The sequence below is a fragment of the Micrasema longulum genome, unplaced genomic scaffold, assembly GCF_059751315.1.
Source record: "Micrasema longulum isolate JH-2025_06_02 unplaced genomic scaffold, ASM5975131v1 h1tg000614l, whole genome shotgun sequence".
NCBI classification, from domain to species: domain Eukaryota; kingdom Metazoa; phylum Arthropoda; class Insecta; order Trichoptera; family Brachycentridae; genus Micrasema; species Micrasema longulum.
The window spans coordinates 488508-509941 of NW_028277810.1; the positions used below are offsets into that span (position 1 = coordinate 488508).

The 21434-nt window shown below is 33.2% G+C and overlaps 3 protein-coding genes across 13 annotated transcripts in view; 1 reads left to right on the forward strand and 2 right to left on the reverse strand.

The window, feature by feature from the left end:
- Positions 1 to 1693: 1693 nt before the first annotated feature.
- Positions 1694 to 17771, reverse strand: Mtap (Methylthioadenosine phosphorylase). Its single transcript, XM_088228910.1, has 6 exons — positions 17636 to 17771; positions 11759 to 11938; positions 10675 to 10808; positions 10161 to 10416; positions 4835 to 5044; positions 1694 to 3030 (listed from the first exon to the last, which is right to left on the reverse strand). Exons 1-6 carry the CDS (start codon positions 17651 to 17653, stop codon positions 2992 to 2994), a joined length of 837 nt encoding a protein of 278 aa, XP_088085036.1. The 5' UTR covers positions 17654 to 17771; the 3' UTR covers positions 1694 to 2991.
- Positions 15446 to 17551, reverse strand: Coa7 (Cytochrome c oxidase assembly factor 7). The gene has a single exon (XM_088228911.1). The coding sequence runs from the start codon at positions 17460 to 17462 to the stop codon at positions 16707 to 16709; it is 756 nt and encodes a 251-aa protein (XP_088085037.1). The 5' UTR covers positions 17463 to 17551; the 3' UTR covers positions 15446 to 16706.
- Positions 17772 to 20511: 2740 nt separating the features above from the next.
- Positions 20512 to 21434, forward strand: part of simj (transcriptional repressor p66-beta simjang) — a 33956-nt gene continuing 33033 nt past the window's right edge. For 8 of the 11 annotated variants that reach the window (XM_088228886.1, XM_088228888.1, XM_088228891.1 and 5 more), the window contains exon 1: positions 20521 to 20788. The gene's annotated coding sequence lies outside the window, so the exon portion shown is untranslated. Of the gene's footprint in view, positions 20789 to 21434 lie in introns of all 11 variants that reach the window. The other 3 variants (XM_088228890.1, XM_088228895.1, XM_088228893.1) reach the window with 3 other exon arrangements.

Genomic DNA, 21434 nt, shown 5'->3' on the forward strand with positions numbered 1-21434 from the left:
TTTACATCAATTCATTTTTTCACTAACGATATTAACATTTAAATCTTAATAATTGATTAATTGAAATTTGAAAAAGGCTTTCAATTTAATTACGCGCATAATTATTAACTTGCACATAATTTTGATGGAATGTTAACAGAAAATAAAAATACACATAAAATATCTTCCAAATGAAAACAATTTAATTTGTGCGTGGCAAATTATATAATAAACATAAAATATTACTATAATTCAGAAAAATATTACTTTTCATCGTACAATTTACCAAAGTTATAAATGACATTAGAAAGGTGATATACTAATATATGTTAGTATAGTATGTAAACAAAAATATCAAAAATACTTTTAGAATACATAAAAATTACATATTACAATTACTGTAATAATTACTGATTACATAAAAAGTATATTTTTCTAATACTAATCAGTTAACTGTTTACATTATGTTGACTAAATGTTTACATTATAATTTGACTGAATTTATTTAAAATAAAACACTTAGTAATTGTACTTTTATGAAAGTTTATATTTACACCTGATGATGGGTAATTCAGAATACCTGAAACCAGTTGTGTTATAATATATTAAACTCTTATTTATTTAAAATTACAAAGTGTTTTATTTTAAATAAATTCAAAATGTTTTTCCACAAAGTAAATTCTGAAACCATAGAATTAAGAATAGTCCAGAAACCGCATACGCACATCAAACAGAAGGCGACTAAACTACTCATAAATGAGTAGGTTTACATTTTGACCCATTAGTTTTTTTGTAGATGTCTCTAAGTACGCAACTCCTGATTTGAATTCAACTATGCCGTGTTGTGTCCTTTTAAAGTGTAGAAATACTGCTAGGATCTTAAAGAAACAGGATGCAATCACATTTCATGTGTAATTAGCAAATTAATGTGTATGTAACAAAGGCATTACTTAAAAAGTGAATTATTTTTCCATCTGTCAGATTGTCGCCTGCCTTTCTGGATGGCCGTCGATGACGATCTTTCGGCTTTATTCGGCGGAGGAGGCGAGAGTGCTGGCTAGCGATAGGGTCTCCTAGAGGCGTCTGGTGATGTTCACATACTCCGCTTAGGAGCTGATGTGGAAAAATAAGAAGTTTCGGATAATACCTGCCTTATCTACATTGTTTTGGAATTGATTCAAAATAAAAGAAGTTATACTTATTTTTCATAAAAGAAAATCTTCAATTGAATCCTGCAAAATTCACCTTGTGACACATTAGATATTAGTCATTTAGCCTTTTTACTGTAGATAAGTAGTATTATTTACATAGTTGATATACTTAATATTATTGTGAAAAACAGTATTGCACTGTTTTCGCATTAAACTTGACAAAATTAAAGCATTGCATTCCTACTTCGTTTATTTGTTTATACATGTCCAAGAAGTAATTACTTTAAGTTTGCATTTAAAAAATCTAAAAGGAAATGTATATTATATTATATACATATACATATAAAATAACAAGAAATAAAAATGATTGTGATTAATAACAACTTTAAAAATTAAAAAATAAACATTTTACGTATTTTAACTATTGAATATATTTTTTTCCAGGGGAACCTCTTTTAAAATACCGCTGGAGTATTAGAAAAATTATCATTATTTAAAGTAAAAATATCAACAATTTAAAACTAATGGCTTAGTCCCTAGAACGAATTTATGCAGTGAAAACCTTTTTGTAAAAAAAATAAGGTTACGTGGTATTGCAGCATCATTGACAATATTTATGCTGTTAGAAATATATTGTATATGCAATATTGTAATTATAGGGGTATGGCGTTATATATTTCTCATTTAAACTGGACGTTCAATGTATATATTTATAAAGATGGTTATTTTTCATTGTGATAATAATAGACATGTAAAATAAATATAGTCCCACTATAGAATATCGGGGTGTGAACATAATTTATAAATAATTTTACTTATTATCAAAATACGTAGCTTGAAGGACATTAAACTTAACTAATTTAGAAAAGCCAAAAATTTAACCTTCTGTAAAACTATTTTATTAATGACAGATCTGTGGGTACATGAAAAGGTCATCAAGAGATAATCATGGCGCCTGTGAGTGAATAAAAAAAAATTGATCTGCAAATTATGTAAATGAAACTAAGGGTGATTTCTTAGTATCTATGTGCATAAATGCAGTGCGCTGCCGAGTAAAAATATAAATAAATAATTGATAGTGCAAAATAAGGAATCCAAAAAAAATGGATTTATTGCAATATTAAACGCACATTTTATTGAATACTAGCGCCAAAAGATCTATCAAAGAGCATCTTTAGCAGAAAAGCTTCTTATCTTGTCAGCTCACGCATGAGAAAGCGTCACTGTGCATATTTCATTTCGCACGAGCTTTAATGCCAAATTTGTATGAAAAATACCAAATGTGGAGAAACCGTGGCATGAGTGAACTTCATAGCCGTAATTTTGAGTCAGAGAGAGAATATAATATACACAATCTGCGCAAGGGCGGGACATGCACAGATAAAACGCTTGACACCTAATTTTGGACACGCGTATTGACAGAATATTGATAAGAATTTCACGATTTAGTTACATACGTACGATACAATGTTAGTGCTTATGTACCTTAATAAAAGCAATGGTGGATTTCATTCTGTCATTGCACATATCGCTCATTTACAACAACAAGTTTAAGCAACTTATTATTGATTATATTTTAATATTATTACACATAGTATAAGTTGACAAAAGGTGAATAAATGCACTGCCAGTATTTTTGTTCAGGAGCCACCCATGATGTGAACATACTAAAAAATCAAGACAGAATGTTAATAGATTTAAAATATAACAATTATGACAAAGATTTAAAATTCGTACACATTAAGTATTTAAATATCTACATTTTTGGTACCTACAACATAACAATAAAAATAGTTTATTCTTAGCATTATTAAGAGTTGTCTTCTTGAAGATCTCTCGCAAAAGAGATGTTTGTAGCTTTTTATGAATGTGGCCCCATATGACCACCTTTAACCGTTTTCTGAAAGGAAAAAGAACAGCGTATTTTTTTATTAAAGCACAAAGAATTTGAGTTACAAGTGTGCAATCTATAATGGAATTCCTTATAAAAGATGGAGAGGGGAATCTATCCGTTGTTGTTAAAATCATCAATTTTAGTTAACTCTTGTGTGGCTGTGATGGCACACTAGTCTACATACAATACACGACTTATGTCTCTTATTTTTTTAAATGATGAAGTTGTATTTTTTGTAATCTTCAAATGGACATTTTCACACCGGATTTGAAAAGTACAATTTGTATAACTGTAGGGTCTACTACTACCATCACGCCATTTCCCCGTAGGGGGAGGGAAAGAGAATGGACCGCCACACACGTCTATCCTGGCATACAATCCTAGCCTCTTCCACATTAATACATCTTGTCATACATGCCCTTCGGTTCTGTCTGCTTTTGACATGACCAGACTGAAGATTTTGGTTTATCTGATCATGCCACGTCTTCCTTGGTCGTCCTCGTCTCACGTTGCCGTTCATTTTCGCCATATATACTTGTTTTACCATTCTTTCGCCGTCCATTCGTTCTACGTGACCAAACCATCTCAGAGACCCTTTCTTAATCTTATCAATTATACTTGACTCAGATTTACACTCTCGCCTGATTTCATCATTCGTAACCCTGTCATACATTGATTTCCCACACATTCGTCTAAGGGTCCATAGTCCATAATCAATGACACACACATGCTAAATGACACACATGATGACTGAAGAAAGCAATGTCATCATTTTCTATACAATTCAATATAACATATAATGCAACTCTATCAGTATTGCACATGAAATCGGGAGCATCGTTCTGCAGTACATTCACATCGTTCCTACCATGAAGAAATGAACTACAAAGGAACGTCGCCTATAAAGAGACCACAGAACGCAGTCAAAGTCAGTCGGCCCGACAAGAGCAGTTCAGTTCAGTCAGTCCAATTCAAAGCAGTCACTCAGTTCATCATCGCTGTTATGCTCCCGCTACACAACCAACTGCTGTATCTTATTCGCCATGTAATAAATAAACATCAAACAGCAACCTCGTGTCTTCTCTGTCAATCTCTAACTGGGGTAGGAACTCCAACCCTTAACAACCTATTCCGACAGAACTATTCTGGATTTTAACACAAAAAATATTTAATCTTTCGCCGCGAAGAATGAATGTCCGCCAATACAGCAGTACATCTGTATAAGAGAGAGCACGAAGATATAATTCATAACAAGGAAGACAGAGACGCTGTTCTGTGGCCGGTGTCGTATGAAACAGATTCAGTCGGTTATTTACAGTGATGGGGATGCATGCTTTTAATATGAGCGGCGTATTTATGATTTTTATTTTATTTTGCTATATAACAGGGCTAAATTATATGTTTATTTTTATAAATTATGGAAAAATAATTATTCAACAGTATGTCTCGATGTTTTTTTTTTCAAATGTGAGAACTTTAGAATATTCTGTCTTTTGCTTGTGGTAACATGATGTTACACCACCGCGCGCAAAGAAATTATTTACCACAGTATTTTAAGAGTTAATAAGATTAAAAATAGCATCCACGCCTCTATCAGCCGCAAACTTCTGTGCACCCTCTAACATCCCGTAATACAGATTCAGATGAAGTGTCAGCAGTAGACCTCCTTATGTCAAGTAAAGCAACCATACCCAGGTACATAGGCCACAGTATTGACACACCGTATCTATAACAGAGTCGACTATATCAGCACGGCTTGATGATAGTTAGTGTAAATTGCTCCATTATAAAAATGATAAACTGTACAAACCTCTAATTCCTCGATGGTGTCTGTCCAATCTTGCGAAGCGATGACTTCGACGGTCTTGACAATGACCTGTTTGACCTTGTCCACGTTCCGATTGAAGGTCTCCAAGACTGCAGCTACAGAGACCTTCTCCCCGGTGTCGCGCCAGCAGTCGTAGTCGGTGGCCATTGCGATGGCGGCGTAGCAAAGGCAGGCTTCCTTAGCCAGAATCACCTGAAATATAAACAACAGTCATATAAACTGCCCGACTTAGGATACTGAGAGGGAAAACAGTATGAAATCTAGGCTTAGTGGCTAATATAACAAATATTAAAACAGTTGTCTATCTTGTGAGTAAATCGGTGGAAAAATGGAAACTGGGTAAAGGGCTACCATGCGTATTTATTTAACACTTTATATACATATACAATTTATATACATATAAGGGCGGGCATTTGCCTTAAGGCAATTTCTGCCCACCTACCCAAACCGTTCAGTTTGAGAAAATTACAAGTACATGGACATATTGAATCTTACAATTTTATACAAAATTAAAAACAAAGATTAACAAAATAAAAATATACAAAAAAATAACACTATACTATGAAGAAAGGAGAGGGGATGGGAATAAAGATTACGCTGATGTTTCCATGACTGATTTAAGTTGTGAGCAACTCAATAAACTTGAACGACTTCAGAATACATGCATAAGGTACATTTTTGGTCTTAGGAAATATGACCACATTTCTGATTATCGTAGGCAACTGAAATGGCTCAAAATTAGACAGCAGAGAGACTATTACTCCCTCTCACTTCTGTTCAATGTACTTCATAGTCCTAACGCTCCTATATACCTGTGTAAAAAATTTCAACGCTTATCAGTTCATGGTTTACCTCTTCGTTCTCATTCTCAAGGCACTCTCTTAATACCCATACACAATTCCTCTTTCTTCTCTAACTCATATAGTGTCCATGCGGCTCGACTGTGGAATCATCTCCCATCCACCATCAAAGATGTTACTACATTATCTCTGTTTAAATCACGTCTGAAGAAACATCTCCTTTCTCTTCCTTAATCTCTCCTCCTTTCCTTTTTCCTCTTTCCGCTTTTTTCCTTTTTCCAATTGAGTAATAGTTTTGATTTAAGGTAATTTATAAACAAATACGTTTATTTCTATTTTTATATATTTTTCACTTTTTAATCTTTTTTTTTTTCTATTGAATATGTTCTGTAACTTGAATTATAAAAATAAAACTTTTATTTTATTGGTTGGTTGGAAGAAATTGCCATTTGGCAATAAGCCCGCCAATGTACAAATAACATTATGTACAAAAAGTTAAATAAATAAAAAAAGAAAAGAAGAAGGATAAAGGAACAAATTAAATATTTAGATAAAGACAGTGAATGTCTTATAAACAATAAATAAATGCTTCGGTCGATTTGTCTAAACTGAATTCTTGTCCGTCTGTGTTGTTGCTGTCCCATCGAAGAGAGGAGGAATCGTACAAAACATAGTAGACTAAATCAAGAGGACCGTGCTCAAGAACCCGTTTCATCTGCTCTAAGGTCTAAAAGGTTGTTAAGACGGTTGATAGTGAATATGTGAAACTGAAGAAAGATATTAGTCTTTATGAACAGTTTCGAGAAAGGGGCCGGGCACTTTCACTGGAAAAAACTGGACTTTACCACCACAATCCGTGATCAGTTGTCTGCTGGCACTAAGAGTGGCAATAGCAATATTTTTAAAATGTCAACTTCTCAACCTGCCAGAGATACCCGATAAATGACTGTGGTGATACACTAATATTACAAGAATAAAACTAAATATTTACAGCTAAAGGGCTTTTTAAAAATAAAATAAAAACAAATGAAGATAAAGAAGATACAGAAAATATAAAAAATTAGTTACAAAAGATAATTACGGAAAAGAAAATGAGAGCACTGTAAGGGAGTTCAGGATGGGGAGAGAAAGTCGGATTTTCACAAGATTAGTGCGCCTCGGTTAGAGCATTTGCCTACCCTGGCTGAGGTTCCAGGTTCGATTCTCGCCAAGATTGACAATGTTTTATATATTTTATAGATGATTTACTTTACTTGATTTACTGATGAAGAGCTTAGTTCTGCATGTGAGACAGAACCAGAATCCTGGGCCCCGATTACAATGGGAAGTTAACGGAGTTATCTTTGACTGTCTATAAAGAAAAACCGATATTTGTGTGCGAAAATGAGTATATTTGCATTAACATTTAAAGTATCTTTGTCGGTAACATATAATTAAACATGTTTGGAAGAAAAAACTGTGTGCATATTCTGCTTTTCATACAGAAAAGTTAATTTTACTTTGTAGATAAAATTGAAGATAAGTGTTAACTTGCCATTGTAATCGGGGCCCAGGAAAAGTGTTTACGACTCAATGGCTGCTCTCAAGTAAAAATTCTGAAAAGGGAATTTGAGTGGAGAAAAGTCTGCCTCGTATTGTAGTGATTGGCACATCTGCCAACAATGCTTCAGATCCCGGGTTCGATTCCTAGGAAGGTTGCCGTGAAATATTGAGTTCTTTGGTGGTTTTACACTGAAGTATTTCATTCGTCTCGAATAGGGTGGTGCTAGGAATAGAGCGAATTTATAAACAATGATTTTCTTTTGGGCTTAATAGGTTTGAATTATTTGGCCGGCAGAGGGGTGGTGACGGTTCTGTTTCTCCCGATCGGACATGTTTCTTACGGTATACTAACAAGCTAACGAACTAACATACCCTATCGCCGTCAGAATTGGGAAAATTAGATTAAAGGTGACAGACAAATTGACTGTATATACTTAGGGTGCTCTGACAGCGATAGGGGCATTGAAAGCAGTAAACGTAAATTCTAAAAAAAATGTGAATCTTTTGAAATTGGACTTTAGAAACAAATTAAAGAGGCCACAAGACCTTTAAAACAGTTCCGGGTAAGAGTTCAATAAAGTATTTTATTTTCCTTAGACTAGCACCTGTGGTGTAAGACTGATCATCTTTTGACTCGATAGCTACTCTCAGGTAAAAATCCTGAAAATGAAATCGAATGGAGATAAGTCTGCCTCCTTGAAAAGTTTTGGGGGCGTTGAACAATGCAGTGACTATTGGGTGCAGGATAAGGGTGTGATGATGGACGGATTTTCATAGTTACATAATTATTTTTTAATTCCTAGATATTATTATAAATTAATAATATCAAAACACTATTATAAGCAAACAGATTAAAGCTGATGCTATCTTATAATTAATGAATACATTCATATTATTTACACTATCTATAATCACAGTTATCTTGATAATGTTAACCTAATTAGTTATCTAGGGCGTATACAAAATCATTGGATCTAATTGATTTTAGATTTTGAAAATATAACATGTTTAGATGTTTAGAGGAAGAATACACTCCTCCAGACTGGAGAAGGGCTGTTGTTACGCCTCTATACAAGGGAAAAGGTTCAAGAGTAGAATGCGGAAATTATAGAGCAATCAGCCTTTTGAGCGCTGTTGGCAAAATGTATGGAAGAATACTGATTGAGAGAGTAAGAAAAGTTACAAAGGATAGAGTGTGGGATATTCAGAGCGGTTTTATGAATGGAAGAGGATGTATGGATCAAATATTTGCTTTACAAAACATGACAGAGAAATTTCTCGCTAAAAACCAAAAGCTTTTCTGCGCATTTGTCGATCTGCAAAAAGCGTTTGATAGAGAAAAAATATGGAAGGTGTTATCAGAGTACGGAGTAAGCGGAAATCTAACACGTGCTATTGCTTCTCTGTATAAAGACAGCACAGTATGTGTTAGGGTAAACGGATCATACACATCGTGGTTTGACATTCATAAAGAAGTGAAGCAGGGATGTGTTATGTCACCATGGCTGTTTAACGTGTATATCGATAACTGCATGAAAGAACTGAAAGGCTTAAGAATGGGAGCAAAAATGGGTGATTTAAATGTCAATTGTCTTTTGTATGCTGACGATGCTGTACTCCTTGCTAACAACAAAGAGGAACTGCAATTCTTGGTAACAAAGGTCTACGATGTATGCGAGAGAAGCTGTTTGCTGATGAATGTCGATAAATCGAATGTGATGGTTTTTGAAAGAAATGAAAGTATGACTAAATGTGAAATCACTGTGAATGGAGTTATACTAAAACAAGTAGAGGAATTTGTGTATCTAGGAAGTATGTTCACTAGGGATGGAATGACTGAGAAAGATATTGAAAGGAGGGTGAGTGCCGGGAACAGAGTGAACGGTGCACTCAAATCGACCTTGGCAAATAAATACTTGTCACAAGAGGCAAAATTGGCAGTTCACAACGGAGTCCCGGTCCCGTTCCTGATGTATGGGAGCGAAGTATGGACTTGGAAAAACAGGGATGAAAGCAGGCTGCATGCTGTCGAAATGCGATCTCTCAGGCGAATGTGTGGTAAAACTATGTACGATAGATGCACAAATGTTGAGATCCGTACATTATGTAAGGCTGAGACAAGCATTATTGACAAAATCAAGAAAGGAGCTCTGCACTGGTTTGGACATGTAGAACGAATGGACAGCGAGAGAATGACTAAGAATATTTACAATGCGAATGTTGATGGATGCAGAAATAGAGGAAGACCGAGAAAGACATGGCATGACCAAATCCAACAAATACTTAAAGATGGACATGTCAAAAGTCGGAATAATCGGCGCGCGTGCATGAGAAGATGTCTGAATGTAGAGGAAGCGAGATCTGTATGCAAAAATAGAGTGTTGTGGCGTTCTATCCTCTCTGCCTACCCTTACGGGGAAACGGCGTGATGGTTTGTGTAACAGTGTATCACCACAATTTGTTGCCTAACAAATTATATTAAATAAAAAATATTTGCAATATTTTTAGAATGAGGTTTCTAAGAGACATTCTATACATGGATTTATACAAATGAAGTGTATTAGATTAGATTACCTACAAAAAAATATGTAAACAGTAAAATATCATATTAAGTGTGATCCTATTTATTTTAATGACATTTTGTAATTATTACAGAAGATGAAATGCACATTATTTATTTAAAAAATATATGACTCTAATGGGTTTTAAAAAATACAAATAATAAAAAATAGTATTTTTATAATTAACATTTATGTTTTATAAATTTGATATTTGAAGCACTAACTTTGTGGTAATTTACTAAAATAAAATAAATAAAACAACTTTGTTTTTAACCACTATTTTTTTTTTTTACCACCGACCTGTTTTAAAGCAAACAAGCTTCTTCGTCAATATTACTTTAATATTAGAGTAAAAGAACACTTCGAACAATCGAACCATTCTAATTAATAAAACTTTCTCAATACCTCTGGTACCATAGTCATGTTGACAAGATGTCCGCCCCACATGCGGAACACGTTACTTTCTGCGCGAGTAGAGAACCGCGGACCTTGTATAGTGATGCATGTGCCACCGTCGCGCGCGCTCACGCCTACATCGCGACACGCAGCCAGCACGCACGCACGTGTGCGCTCACAGAATGGCGGCTCAGCGGGAACATGACACACGCCGGGGAGGGAATTCTCCCGTCCGTCGAAAAATGTCTGTTCACGGTTTTGCGTTCTGAAAGAAGATAATTTTGCATTTATCGAAATAGGTGTTCAATAAAATAGTTTGCAAGAATCTGGCTTACATTGTTTAAGGTTTTAACTCTTTTACTTCACAACTAGCAAAAGAATTCAAGAAATTATATTTATTCATGTTTCAAAATTATTTAAAATGTTTCCCTCAGCACTGGACACCGGAATAGTGAACAGTAGAAAGTTGTAATTAAATTTCTTAGTAGGCATACACAACTATTTGCGGCTAATTCATGTTTACCGATCTATGAAGTTATCGAGGATAACGAAATCTCCAGGTTTGATATCCTCCTGAAGTGACCCGCAGGCGGTGGAAGCTATGATATGCGTACAGCCGACTGTCTTCAGAGCCCAAATATTGGCACGATAATTCACCTGAATAAAATAGAAATTAAATTAAGTACATTTTATTATAATTAATACACAAATACAAGCAAAAAAACAAAAGATAAAGAATTACAATACTGAACAAAAAGACTTGACAGAACAAACACCATTGCATTTTTTTTTAATTTTAGAGATATTAATGGTATTTTTTTCTCCTAAATGAGTTCAATAGAATCAAATATTAAAAACGAAAAAATCTAGCTCCTTGTGTTATAAATTTTAGGAAATAAATATGGGGTCACAGCTGGCAAAAACAAAATCAAAATGCGATGATTGCTCTAACAATATCATTTTTGTATGTTCAAGAATTGAGTTTTTCTTTTAAATTTAAACAAGACATTTTCATTAATTTTTCTATGAAAAAAATACATAAATACGGTCTTAAAACCATGTCATTCTCTGCCAGAAGTGTCCACAAAATTAAGTGCAATCAGCGGTCTATGGAAAGACAAGTGTTGGACGTCTCCTTAAGAGACCGAACAAAGAATGAGGAGATAAGACGCTGTACAAAGGTGACCGATTTCGCAGAAAGAGTGGGAAGACAAAAATGACAGTAAGCGGGTCATGTGGTGAGACAAGAACCGTAGTGGACCCCAAGAATACTAAATTGGAGAGTAATAGGGAGACCACAGAGGAGATAGACTGACGACATCGTCGAACTCGAGGGACATGGATGGAAACAGTGCCCAGGACAGAAAAAATTAGAAGATATATATCCAGCAGTGGAGAGAAATGGGCAGATAAGAAGAAGTAGAAGATGTAACAATATATTTTTTATTAATTGAAAATATACTTTATTAAATATGTGAACCCAGTGCCACTAATAAAGTTTTGATTGCTCTTTTTGATCTCCTGTAAAACTCGTTATTTGTTGATGGGCCCGTTTTTGCCTTGCACCCCTCATTTTAAAATCAGGTTTGATAATTTTTAGTACTTGCCTGATGGGGGTTGATGGTGTGCTGACGACCGTGCCGGCCAATCAGAGCGCAAGGAACGCCCTTGATAGTTCCCTCGGTGATGAGGTCTGATGGACGCCCGTACGGAGTGTCCACAGCGCGCTCTACTTTACTGTCCAGTATCTCAGGATCATCTAAACCTGAGCCTCCAATGATACCAACCTATGAATGTAAAATATTTATTATTATTATTCGTTATAGGCAGGCAGCTTTTGCTGATGCGCCTATGTCTCATGTACTGCTTTTTGTCTGCGTTTTTCTTCCTTCAAAAAAGCATCCAAACGGTTTTTTGACTGGTTGACTGAAATGGAATGGACTGGATATGGACTATGGATACGGACTGAATAAAATTAGAAAAAAAATATTGGCACCGATTGCCGATAAACTAACTCATTGCATTATTTTGTTTACAGATATGCAGGCGTCGGCCTCGTGGTGTAATGGTCAGAGCGTTTGCCTACCATGCAAGAGGTCTCGGGTTCGATTCCCGACAGGGTTGATATGAAATATTTATTTAAAAGGGTGTTTTCACATCAGAATATTTAAATGTAGTTATACAGAAACCAGCCAGCCATAGAAAAGTGAAACTGAGATAATAACACTTTTGAGAAAAGAGTGAATTATGAAATCTACATAAGTTGGAATGTTTTTGACTTTAACAAACAATAAACAATGAATACATAAGTTTTTTTTGTATTACAAACAAGAATCTTATTATGTATTTGACCAGTTTAAATGATTTTTTAGGTACCATAAGATTTTTCTAGTAATGTGGGTGTTTTCTGCAAATTGATAAATGCCATTTTTGTGATTGACACCTTTTTCAGAAGGTAAATAATATAGTTTTTTTTGTATGAAAGCGATCTGGCTGTTTTTAGCAGACCATAGAATTGACCTTACTGCACTCGATAACATCAAAATCTCATTCAAAATTGTTGACTGGCTGCTTTCTGCATAACTACGTTCATTTCATAGTCGTCTTACCTTCATGTTACAAAAATGATCCAAGTACGCTGCGATTGGTGTACCAATGCAGTGCCCTATGCACCATTAGGTGCGGTAAGGTAATGATGTTGACATTAAATATTTATTGAAATAAATACTAACAAGATTTTAAATTCTGATTTCGATCATTACAGAAAACTTCGCCTTGCTCCATACGAAAACACAACCAACACCATTGGATTCTAAATAGGCACTGCAGTAAGCAATAAAACTCTCCATAGTACGATTATGCTGCACTCTGGCGGTGATAGAGGGAGCAGAAAACTGGGTTATCTGTATCTCAGGGAGTATGGATATTACCGGTGGCTTTTCTCGACTGAACTTCCTGTTTTTTTTCTATACAATCTACTTTTTTTATTAAGAGACTATAGTTCTTAAAATATAGCTTGATTGATGACAGCTATCAAACTAATGTCACTAGTGATGGAAAATGACTGATCACTGATCAAATCGATTTTATCAGTTTTTTCATGCAAACATGAAACTCTGTTTCCGAAAAATGATATAAAAACGCAAAAACAAGCCTATTTTAGTGTGTTTAAGACAATTATTCACAAAAAAATAAGACATTTATACTTTTTTTTATGAACAACATTACATGAATTATTTTTTATTCGATCAATTTGTCTCATCTCTAGCATTTTTGCAAAATGATGTAACCTTGTAAGAACGTCGTTAATAATTAGGTTTAATTTAGTTTTAAAGCTGATTTTATACATTTATGTTGATTTATATGTAAAGCATTGTATTAAAAAAAAAAATTAACATGCCAGATATATGAATGATTTTTCGTGTGTCAATATAATTATAACAATATATTAGACGTTACTACAAAGTTATGTTGTCACTTTTCAATCAAGCTATATTTTAAGGATTATATCTCTTGTGCTAGGAGAGTGACTTACACTGTTATATTTATTTAGTAATTTGACATATTGACTTTCAATAAGCATATAAATTTTTTTTTTTAAATATATATATAACAAGAGAAAATAATTCAAATTATACAAAATAAAAAGAAAAATTGAAAATAATAACACAGTAATACTTATTAAAAATAAAATAGAAAGCTTCTTTTACTCGGGTTCAAAAAATTTCTTTAAATTTACTTTGAATTTATTTACTGGTATTAGTTTTAATAGTTTTTAGTTCATTGGGGAGATATTGTCATTTTTTATTCCTTTGAAAACAAAACTATTTTAACCATGACTTGTGTGGAATTTTGATATTATTTACGTATCTGAATGACTTTCTTTTTATTATTTTTATGTGTGCAATAAATTTATAAAAATAAATGTTTTGTTCCAAAAATTTCAGTTTACACATGGACAATGGCCGAGTCCTGAGGCAAAACAATATTGCATTGTCCACGTGTAGACGGTCTTATGCTTCAGGTGCCAGTCCAGAAACAATGAAATGTAATAAACTGAATAAGCATTTCGTGTCAGGAATTAATCTCGAGATCTCTTGTATGGTAGGCAAATCCACTGACCATTAGACCGAGAGGCGAACAAAATAACAAAAAATAGTATATTTCGGTAATAAAATGCATGTAAGTCTGACTACAGTGTATAACACAAAAATACATTATATAAGTCAAAGATTATACATTTTTCTTGCGAGGTGTTGACCTGTCCACACAAGAGATAAGAAAGAACAGAGGATGGGTACTTTTAATCATTTACAAATATGTACTAATGCTATAAAGTAAGAAGGGCTAAAATGTCATTTATAAAAAGGGAGTTAACAAAATTTAGATGTTAAACTGCTTTCTAAGATGTTGTCATTTTTTTTAAATAACAAAATCCATAAACATATTGATAACAGTGACCGTGAAAACCTTCGTACCTAATTAACAAAAACTAGATTTCCTTCACTAAAAAAAAATAAAAAAATATTGAGATTTTCAAACAAAATAAAAGTAATTAATTAAATAAATCTCAACAATGTTGAGTGTGTCCAAATGTTTGTAGACAGGCTGGATTTCCTAACGAAAATGTTTTCCATCTCCATTGAAATAAATTTAGATCTGAATAACTCTCTAGGGATCCAGCCTGCCTAGAAACATTTGGACATACTCAAAACATTGTTAATCAAACTAACTGGTGTAAGAAGTATGAAAATTAGAAAATTGTTTTCAGGCGTTGCCTAGTAGGTGAATTGGTTCAGCCGGATGAATCTTACCCACGTGATAAAGGTTTCAGCTCTTTTACTTCACATAAGTCAACATATGGAAGAGTTGAGGAAATGTGGATGATTAAACATAGGCAGAATTATGAATGTTACACAGTGTGTAAAGTAGCCTCTTAAACCAGCCAATGACAGGTAATAAGCCCTGTGATTGCCTAGATTTCCTTCCCTAAAATGTTCTCCATGTCTGTTGATTATCAATATTTTATATATCTGAACATATTAATGTTAAAATAAAATGATTTCAAAAACCAGAAATAAAAAAATATTGGAATGACATGTTAAATATGAGTCTTAAATTAATTTTGTAAAAAATAATTTCATACATGCAGTATAAATAAATTTGAAAAATACAAAACATGTCAAATAAGCCAGCAGGAAACAGCCAGCTGTTGCCGACTGTCAAATGCTAGAAAATTTAAATAGTAAAATTATTTTTAAAAAAAGGTGGAAGGCAGAAAAAAATTATTGTACTTTTTATTTTTTTATTACTATTTCTAATACATTATGTATGTATAATTACACACCATTAACACCTATAAGGTATGTTATTTTATTTATTTACAAAACAGTTTTCACATTCATCAATAACAAAGCAATAGTTACCATAATAATAATAATTACATCAAATTTTATAAGAAACGTAACAATATTGATCATCCAAATTTTTTTTTTATCTGAATAATTTATAGATTTTCATGGATTCTGCGCTGACTGCTTAACTATGTAGGCAGAATTCAGATGTTATGAAAAAAGTATTTATTTTTAATTAGTGTCAAGCCTTAGCAAGTAATTAGTTTAATTAGCCAGAAAAATAAAAATGATGGTGTAGACTTCTCTCCTAAAATGGCAAAAGTTGGGATAATCGGCGTACATGCATAAGATGAATGATTGTGGAGGATGCGAGGTCTGTATGCAAAGACAGTGATATGTCATTCTATTTTCTCTGTCAGCCCCCAGGGTGAAACGGCGTGATGATTTGTGTTTTGTAAAAATGCCATAGATGAACATGGAAATTAACTAGCTGTGGGCAGAATAGTGAATGCTGCAGTGCGGAAAGTGATCACTTAACTCAGCCAACGATAGACCTAACCCCTATAAATGCCTAAGCCTCCATATTCTTAACAGCTTTATCTCTGTTGAAAAAATACAAATCATCGGTGACACTGCAACACTGCGTAACTATCAATTTTATTTTGCGCAGTATCAGATTCCCCCATCCTCCTCGTTTCTCCCCTGCAGAAATAAGCAACCATTTGCTTTTTATGATATTTTATTTTTTTAGATTTCATTCATTCTAAAAAATTATTTTAATGCGCCAATATGTCTTCTTGCTCATACTGATCATCGTGGTTTCGGATGTGACAGGGTTTAATGAACACCTGTATATTTATGTCTAAAAATAAATACATTAAACTAGATTCTTCAATGAGAAAATGTAAAAGATATAAATTTTGTATTATTACCCCTCCTATTTTAAACATAGGAAGAAAATTTATCGGATGTCGCAGGAAAAAAATATTCATACCATTACCATCGTAACTTTTTGCTTAATTGAAAACAAAAATAATAATAATAAAAGGTGAAAAGCCCTATTGTCATTATAAGAGTACAGATATCAATGATTAAAAACTAACAGCTCTTATTCCCTGAAAAGTATCTATGCATTAAAAACTTTTTTGCAAATAATTGAGGTTTCAGTATTGCAGTATCACTGACGAAATCTAATATGAATTTATATTCCTTGTTGGAAATTCAACGACTGCTGCTGTTTCTTTATGGATTCCTCTATTTCCAGAGCCTTTTTCTTGAACTGTTCGGCAAGGGTTGGATTCTTGGTTACTCCTTCGCCCCTCGAATACATTTGACTCAAATTAACACAAGAATACATGTGGTCCAAATTGCACGCCATCTGTGTATACTTAAACGCTTCAGCCATATTTTTAGCGAGGGCGAAATTAGCTGGGTCCTTGGCGAGCGCCGGCTGGGCGTGAATCTTCTTACTAATTTCCGTTTTCAATACTCCGCTGATGAACATTCCGGATAAGAAATAACATGCGTTGGCATTATCGTGCGAACAACTCATTTGCAAAGACTCCACGCCTTTTGGGACGTTCAATGGAATACTTGGCTCTGGGGAGGAAACCAATATCAATCCGTAATTCATACAAGCGTCTGGATCACCGGCGGCACAACCTTTCTCGAAATAAGGATAAGCCGTCTTGAAATCTCGATTCACTCCTTTGCCCGTTTTATTTAGAAGCAAATAATTTCCGTATTTATAACAAGATTTACCGAAATTGCGTTCATCGCAGTTGTCTTTGTACAATGAAGAAGCTGCCGCGACATCCTTCTTGATAGCTTCCATGTAGTCTCCGAGGAGATGACAAACTTCCGCGTTCTTTTCTTTAAAACATCCGAATTTGTATTCAATACCGAGGTTGTTTATGTACTCTTTGACTTCTTCCTCGCTTTTCAAATTATAAGCCATTTTCGAGGAAAATTGATGTAAAATAACCTCAAAACGAACAGTCAGATAACTCCCGAAATCAAGATGTCAAAAATTGAAAGATGTAAAACAGTGTAGGTAACATGAGGTTTACGAAAAAGTCTTCAAAATAAATAACAAGGCGTGAGAATTGTAAAACATCGACAATGACTTACCTTGACTTTAGGAGACATATTAATAATCAAAACTCTTATGAGCACGCGTAAAGACCCGCTGACTCAATTACGAGAATTCAAAATACTGAAATTGATAAATTTGATAAAACAGAAGTGCGAATATCGAACGGTCAACCGGTACAGTAAACCAACTGAAGAAATACGTATATTTTGTTAGATTTAAAACTCAACTCTATGTCCTCACTCTATGATGGCATTCTGTGTGTTCTCCTTTACATTTTTCTTTTTTCCTATGTTCTGTGGTTTACGTGAAAAAATATGTTTGACCTCGGATTTGCACAAAACTGAAATTTTGAAAAGTAGAAAATTGAATTTCAAATGTAAATTGCTCTTCACATGAGTTATTATTATGTTTTTATAAATAGAGACAGATAATCAGAAATTTTAGGCGGGAAACATGCGTAAAAACAAACAAAAAAAAGGCGGATATATTCCTTGGTACTACACTCTACACTACGCAGATGCGTTTCTACTATCATCTTCCAGGGAACAGCCAAATGTGAACCAAGTGTTTTTACAGTTATTTACTAGGAAAAAGACAATAGATCCTGTTTACTGCATACGAAAATAAAATAGAGACGAGTTTAAGTTAGGGTATCGTCTATTGTCTTGTTAACTTTAATAATAAGTTAAGGAATGCTATCTTTTTTTACTTTTTTATATTTTTTTTTTGTGCTGTTACATGTTCACTTAATTGCCATACTTACTAGTTCTTTGCTTATTATTGCGTTTCTTAAAATTATTTTTTATTATTATTTTTTTAAAATCATTCTTATGTTGTTGAAATTCCATTTGTCGATGCATTTTGAAGCTGCAAGGCTTTTTGTGATGTTAGCTATCATATTATGTAAATGTTATCAACTATTAAATATCTAAATTTAGTAAATGGGGTCTAGAATTTCAACCGTCCATGCGCTCAGTAGCTGCAAGACTTGTTGGTATCTAAATTCTAATTTTATAAATTTGCTTTTTATTTCGTTTTTAAAATATCACTTAAACTCTAAACTTCATTGTCAAATAAAAAATAAAAATGTAAATAGGGGCTAGATTTCTAATTGTCCATGCGCTCTGTAGCTGCAAGACGTTATCTAGCTCATATATATCATAATTGGAGACGAGGAACTAGAATCCCAACCGTCTGTGCGCTCTGTAGCTGCAAGACGTGTTAGGATATTTATTTATTGTACAGCGCCCTTGAGGTGATTTTCACAAAAATGGCACTATATAAATAATCCAAACATTAGAGACCATGGATGAATAGAACAATTTTCTGTTCTTTAGGTCATTGTTTTTTTTAAACCTTAACACATATTTCTTAGTTCATCCGCTGGAACCTATTTTTTTTAATGGTTGACAGCATAGAATTAAGAATAGTCCAGAAACCGCATACGAGCATCAAACAGACAAAAGGCGGACTAAATTACTCATAAAAGAGTAATTTTGACCCATTAATAGTTTCTTTGTAGAGGTCGCTCAGTACGCAACTCCTGATTTAAATTCAACTATGCCGTGTTGTCCTTTTAAAGTGTAAAAATACTGCTAGGATAGGAAAGAAACAGTATGGGATCACATTTCATGTGTAATTAGTAAATTAATGTGTATGTAGCAAATACATTACTTAATTTTTTTTTTCCGTCTGTCTGATTGTCGAAGAAAACAAAATGGACGTTTCGTTAGTGTTACCAGGGTAGTGAATTTGTTTAACCTACTTTGCTCATCTTATAAAATAACTATTGAAAATTGCACCTTGGATTAAACAACTCTATCGTGGACATTTGACCGACATTATCTTAAAAACATCAAACATTATTTAACACGAAATAAAAATATCCGTGTTATGTAAAATAAAATTTGCTTTATATTTTGAGTTCTAAGTTCGTTAATTCAATAACCTTTATAAAATGACCCTTTTTTACTTATCTACTCCGTTGTCTCAATCAATATTTCCGCGCACATGATTTTAGAGAAATTAACTTTTTTTTTACATTACATTTGTGTTATAATTATATTTTTCCCATCTGGCAACAGTACACGGTGACTTCACGAAAGCGCGCGGTGAAAGTGGGGCAAAGTAGGGGGATTTTTGGACACAGTCCGATATGTATTCAAATATGATTCGACGCTCTTTCTGGGCTATTCTTATTCTTTTATGCCAAGTAGGTATGCTCATGCACAGGCTATTCCTATGTGATTTTTTTTAAATATCATTTTGTTATATTATTATTCACTGGTATAAACCTATGTAATTATACAAGAAAACATTTTAATAAATAAAAAAAACATGTTTAATCACGTTCTTTGTATCTTCATGTAATGTTCTTTATTGTGATTTATAATTTATTTCTTATGTCTCGAAATAGATTAAGTAGCTATCAGAATTATAAATTCATACATACAAAATTTTATTCACCTTTTTTTTTATTTCTACATTACAGGTTAAATAAATAAATTATTTGCAAGCCGTGAAAGGACAAAATATCCAACAAAAAAATGTATTCGATGAAATAAATAAAAAGTAAATTAAAAATAATTAAAGACATTCAAACTAGATGTTGAATTTTTACAATTTTAAATTGATTTGACTAGTTGACACTTTATAAAATATTATAAACCACACCCAAATTTGCCATTTTTCTTAAAAAATATTTGTTCTTCATAATAAAGTTTTTTTATTGTCTAATTTTTTTAGCGTTAGTTAATTATGAAGTTTGGTGTGTGGAACTCCTTACATTAAGTAAATATGTGCAGGTAAGTACTGGTAGATGTCAAACACAGCATCAGTGATATCGTTGACCTTTTGAGAACCCTAAACAAGAAACAAGTACAACACTGTAATAATTAGCCGATAAATGTTCAATTATTTTATCTTTGGAATTGTGCGTCGAATTGCACGGGGACAGAAATATTATTCGGCGATTGATATGTCACAATATTGTTTAAAATACAATTTTATGATTTAATACTCGATAAAATACCGCAGTTTGTTTATGCTGTTGTTATATTTTGTGTTTAAAAACAAGTGGACATTAATTTTGACAGCAATAATTTGGCGATTACCTGCTATTGTGGTCCCTATCGATCTCTTCTACCGCTATGCTCATTCAATATAATTAATTACTAGGATTCATTAAGGTTTGTAATATAAACAAATATTAATTTTATATATTTTCTTATACTCATTCCGCGTTTTTAAATTAGTTATGCACATTGTTTATACTGAGAAATGTTGATCTTAACCCTCCTTTGACTGGAATATATTGATAAATTGAGCGTTTTCTAATTTGCATATTAATTAGATCACTACGCTAGGTTGGATGTTGTTGTGATCAAAGTGAAACTTCCATTATTGATGATGCTAACATTTTTATAACCTTAATTCATAGATGCGTTCTTTTGTAAATAGTAATTAATAAACGCGATGTTTTTATATTTCGATTTATAAATTGGCTAAACAATCAAAATGAAGCAAATTCGCAAACTTAAAAGTTAATAATATTTACATATATATTTTTATACATTTAATTTAATGATCAGTGTAAATACTTATTAAAGAAAATCCCAATTGAAAATCAATTAAGAAACTGTTTATCAAATATTTTCATCAATTAAAGATTTATTTTCGACTATATCATAATATGTAGTCATTATGTATCTCTGTTGGCTGTCAGCTCCTGCTCGTCCTCCCAAGTCAGATTCGCGTCCCGTAGTTCTTACATAAACTGCCGACGAACAGTCAGTAGCGGACGTTCAGGACTTCGAGAACCCCATACCTTGCAAT

Bases quoted from the DNA above. Each gene is read 5' to 3' on its own strand.
- Coa7 (XM_088228911.1), bottom strand. From the start codon at position 17,462: ATGGCTTATAATTTGAAAAGCGAGGAAGAAGTCAAAGAGTACATAAAC.
- Mtap (XM_088228910.1), bottom strand. The intron at 10,809-11,758 runs GCAAGTACTAAA...TATTTTATTCAG, and splicing joins ACACCATCAACCCCCATCAG to GTGAATTATCGTGCCAATAT. The intron at 10,417-10,674 runs GTAAACATGAAT...ATCTTCTTTCAG, and splicing joins CTCGATAACTTCATAGATCG to AACGCAAAACCGTGAACAGA.